The 4201-nt window shown below is 67.1% G+C and overlaps 1 protein-coding gene across 2 annotated transcripts in view; it reads right to left on the reverse strand.

Moving 5' to 3' along the window:
• Positions 1-1663: 1663 nt before the first annotated feature.
• CYTH1 (cytohesin 1) overlaps positions 1664-4201 on the reverse strand; it is a 10288-nt gene continuing 7750 nt past the window's right edge. For both annotated transcript variants that reach the window (XM_009881276.1, XM_009881275.1), the window contains exons 8-11: positions 2923-3001; positions 2536-2607; positions 1987-2141; positions 1664-1742 (exon numbers count right to left, since the gene is read on the reverse strand). In XM_009881276.1, the coding sequence (XP_009879578.1) occupies positions 1664-1742; positions 1987-2141; positions 2536-2607; positions 2923-3001 (385 nt within the window). The remainder of the gene's footprint in view (positions 1743-1986; positions 2142-2535; positions 2608-2922; positions 3002-4201) is intronic.

Here is a 4201-nt window from a genome sequence, read left to right on the forward strand (position 1 = left end):
AACTGGGGGTCTGGCACCACTCGGTGGGCAGCCGCCCCCCCGCCCAGCCGAGCTGGTGCCAGCCCCACCGCACGCCAGGCGGGTGGCACACAGGACACAGAACCAGGAGCCGTCCCACCCCAGCATGGCCACCCTCTGGCCTGCGGCGAGGTCCCCAAGGCACCTTCCTGGTGGCCAGGGGAAAGCTGAGGGGAGCCGTCGAGGGCACAAAGCACACAAACACCTCCCAGCGCACCAAGAAACGAGAGGCCTTGAACGGGAACAGGCAGAGAGTCAAACATGGACCACGTTGGCCACGGCATTGCCAGCTTCACCCAACGTGGCATTGCTTCAGGGCTGGGAGAAGTGTGAACCCGGTCGCAAAGCCGGGGCACGGGGCAGGGGCTGGCGGTGGGGCTGGGGGCTCCTGCCCATTACAAGCCGTGCACAGACCACAGGAGGCCGAGGCTGAGCATGGTTCAGCGTTTATTTGCCGCAGATCCTCAGCACTAGTTTAACAAGGCCGTGGCAAGGTTAGAAAAAATCCTGTCACCTCCCACCCTCCGGAGAGGCCTCTGCACAGAACGACCCGACATACAAAATAATCTAAAAGGAGAAAACTATACAGGAGTATTTACACCTCTGATAAATAGACTAATACTGATCCAGGCGCCTCTCTCCAGACCGTGCGCGGTGGCCACGGGAACAGGACAAGACACGGGTGTTTGCAAGGCAGAGGCAGGGGTCTGCAGCCCCCGGCCCGGCCAGACACCCTCGACAGCGCCGTCCCTGGCGCAGGTTCCGGGCACGTCCCACCACGCGCTTGGGAGCGAGGGCTTGTGCTCGAGGAGACGATGGCCACCCCTGGCATGGCCTCCCCTGCCCCTCGCCGAGGGCATGGTGCTGCAAGGACGTGCCGGGGGCAATGCCACCCAGTGCTGCCGAACCAGTATCCTCACCCAAGCTCTGGCACTCCACGGCTGGGCAAGGACGTCTGTGCACCGTGACGGTGACAACTCCCTCCCTGTGCCTGCGGTGACCGTCCCCAGTGCAGGGGACAGCTGGCAGGGTCCAAGGCAGCAGCGTGGGGAAGCCCAGGAGAGACTCAGGCCCGCTACAACGAGGGCCAGGAGCTGTGCCTCCGCGGGGCCCCCCTGGGGCTGCCCCCTTCTCCCCGGTGCCTGCAGCACCCCAAAACCGCCAGTTGCTAACCGCTGGCCATTCACCTTCCTGAGGGGACACCCCAAGCACTTCAGGACATGGGTGCTGGGGGGGACCCCGCGGTATGTGCGGCTGCACGCTTGCTGGGGGGATCGGGAGCAGGGATGGCGCCTGTGGTGCCGCGGCTGGCTGAGGTGGGAGGGGAGGACGGTCCACACATGCGGCACTCCCCATCCTGCAGCCAAGCCCGGGGCAGGACAGGGCTCCCGGCGCGCAGGGGTGTCAGTGTCCCAGCTCAAGCCCATGAAGATGCTGTCCTGGAGATGAGGCAGTGATGGGGGGGGGGGCAGAGCCACTGACATGCCTGTGCCCCCTCCCTCTCCCCACGGGAAAGAAACTGCAAAGCTGAAGCTGGGTCCTGGGCCCCGAGGGCCAGGCTGCAGCGCACCCCCAGTCCCACAGCCCTCCCAGCTGGGCTCGGGCTGCCAGGGGCCCGCCGGCCTCCCAGGGCCAGCGGAGGCTGCTAGTGTCTCTTGGTGGAGGAGACCTTCTTCTTCCTGGCAGCCAGCATCTCGTAGAAAGGGTCCCGGCTGATTGCTGCCCTGGCAGGGGGAAGGAGGGCTCGGGTCAGCTGTACAGCCTTGGCAAAGCTCTCCAGGCTTGTAAGGTTGGGTCTGACCTGCCTGGCAGGGGCTCAGGCAGGTCCCTTTGTGCCCCTGGGAAAGCTCATTCCCCCCTCCCAACCTTGCAGGGTGCCCCGGGAAGCACTGCCTGCTCCAGCGCAGCAGGCGGGTCCCCGCTGTGCCCCTGCCCAGCGCCCTCCCACCCGCTCCTCTGAGCACTCACTTGATGCACTTGATCCACTCCTCCTTCTCCTCGGGCGTGGGAGCGGAGATGCGGTACACTGTGTGGTTCCCCTCCACCACGCGGCCATCTGCTTCCGTCTTGCATGCCTTGATCACCTGGTCCTTGTTGTCGGGGATGTAGAGCTCAAAGCAGTTCTGGGGGAGAGGAGACCATTCGGAGGCAGCCCCCACTCCCAAAGGGGACCCCCCAGGCTGGGAGGGAGGAGGCAGAGCACCGGGGCTGCAGGCACTCCCCTGGCACAGCCACCCCCACCGCAGCAGAGAGGGATGGACACGCTGTGACCGTCACCCCACGGCCCCCAGCCATGGTGCCCTGTGCCCTGCCCTGGACACTGCGGTGACCGGCCCCAGGCCTGCACCCGGCCGCTGTGACCGGTGGAGGCAGTGACTGCTCTGGGGCCCTCCTGCCTCTCCCAGGGGCATCCCTTGGGGGCTGCAGCACCTCTCGGCTTTCCCTGCCCCGCTCCTGCCCCAGCCAAAGCACCAGGGCTGCCCCTCCAGCCCCGGAGGACCCTGCTGCAACACTCACGGGCTTCTTTGAGTCCTCCACCTCACGGATGCTTAGGTTCTCCAGGGGGATGATGCCACGGGGCTCTTTATCCTGGTGGGACCAAGCAGAGGCATTAGCTGCAGGCTGGACACCCCCACACCCCACCCGTGTGCCCCAGGCAGGGCTGGACGCTGCAAACACCCCTCTCCCCAACACCCCTCTGCACAGGCATCTAGTGCTGCCTGGCCCTCGGGCCGCGTCCTGCACCCCTACAGTCACCGCTACCCCAGCACGGCAGGAGGCAATCAGACAGCCCTGTGCCGGGACGCTGCGCCCGGTCTGCGCCATGCAGGCAGGCGAGCGCTGGGCCGGATCCGGCACCCTTCCCTGCCCCGGCTCAGCACACCCCGAGCAAAGATCACTGACCGTCGTGTACTCGAAGTAGTAAAGGCAGTTGTCGGTCAGGATGAACCAGCGTCGCTTCCACGTCTTCACCCTGCCTCCTGGGGGCAGAGAGGGGCAGGTTGGGGACAGCCCCGGCGCAGCGTGGCCGGGGCACGGGGCACATGGAGGCTACGGCAGAGCTGGAGCCCACGCGGACACACACAGACAAGCACCGGGCGCCGGGGCGCAAGCAGAGCCAGGCAGCCCGGCAGGCGCCGGGCGCAGCAGCAGCAGGCAGGCGACACCACGCCCGGCAGGGCACGCCAAAACACTGACTGAGCGTGGCCAGAGGACACTGCAGCCAGGCAGCTCGTGGGGGGACATGGGGACTTGCTGTTCACGCTGACCACGGTCCCGCTGTGTCCCAGCCAGTGCAGCTCAGTGCCAGGGTGAAGCACGAGCCCAGGGCCATAGCTCGTGGACTTTTTGTCAGAGGGAGTTTCACAAGCACCACCGCAGAGGAAGAAGCCGCTCCCTGGGCACAGGGACTGCTCACCCCCGGGCCTGGCACCCCCTCCACTGCGCCAGCATGCTCTGGCCATCGCAGCAGTGCCAGATGTGCTGCCACCCTGGGACAAGCAACCAGGCCATGCTGCCCGGAGCCGGCACGGCTGTGAGGAGGCACCGTGTGCGCTGGGGGCTGTGCTCATCTCCCCCACCCCATCGGGAAGGCCCCGTGCCTCCCTGCTCCCCCATGCCCGCTGGCCACCCACCCCAGTCCCTGCTGCAAAGCCAGGCTGGGGCCAGCACCTCCTAGAGGAAAAAGCCCCTCTGCCTCCCTCCAGCCAAACCCAACCCAAAACCTGAGGCTCGACCCTCTCCAGCCCCCAGCCCTCCCCAGGGCCACCTCCTCTCCCGGGGCTGCAGGTGGGAAGTGGCCACGTGCCATGGCAGGGTCCCGCAGCACAGGGAGCGCAGCAGCAGCCCGGGGTCTAGCACCCGCAGCGGTGCAGGGCTCGGCGGGATCGGGCAGCGCCTGCAGAGCCGTACTGGACCGAGGGCTGGGGCAGCCCCAGGGGGAGCACCAACACTCCCCAGCACCCCAGGGCTGCAGGTGGTGGAGCCAGGGAAGCACCGGCACCCAGCAGAGGGACTGCCGCGAGTCCCTGGCACAGCACAGGGCACCGTGCAGACAGCTCCTGCCTGCTCCCATCCAGCTCCAGGTACTCAGCACCCCCGACCCCTCGCACACAGGCTGGGGTCCTTCCTGAGGACACCCCAAACCTGGCCCCATCCCTCGTGGCACCACTGAGAAAGACCG

Source organism: Charadrius vociferus, unplaced genomic scaffold, assembly GCF_000708025.1.
Source record: "Charadrius vociferus isolate BGI_N301 unplaced genomic scaffold, ASM70802v2 scaffold373, whole genome shotgun sequence".
Taxonomy (NCBI): domain Eukaryota; kingdom Metazoa; phylum Chordata; class Aves; order Charadriiformes; family Charadriidae; genus Charadrius; species Charadrius vociferus.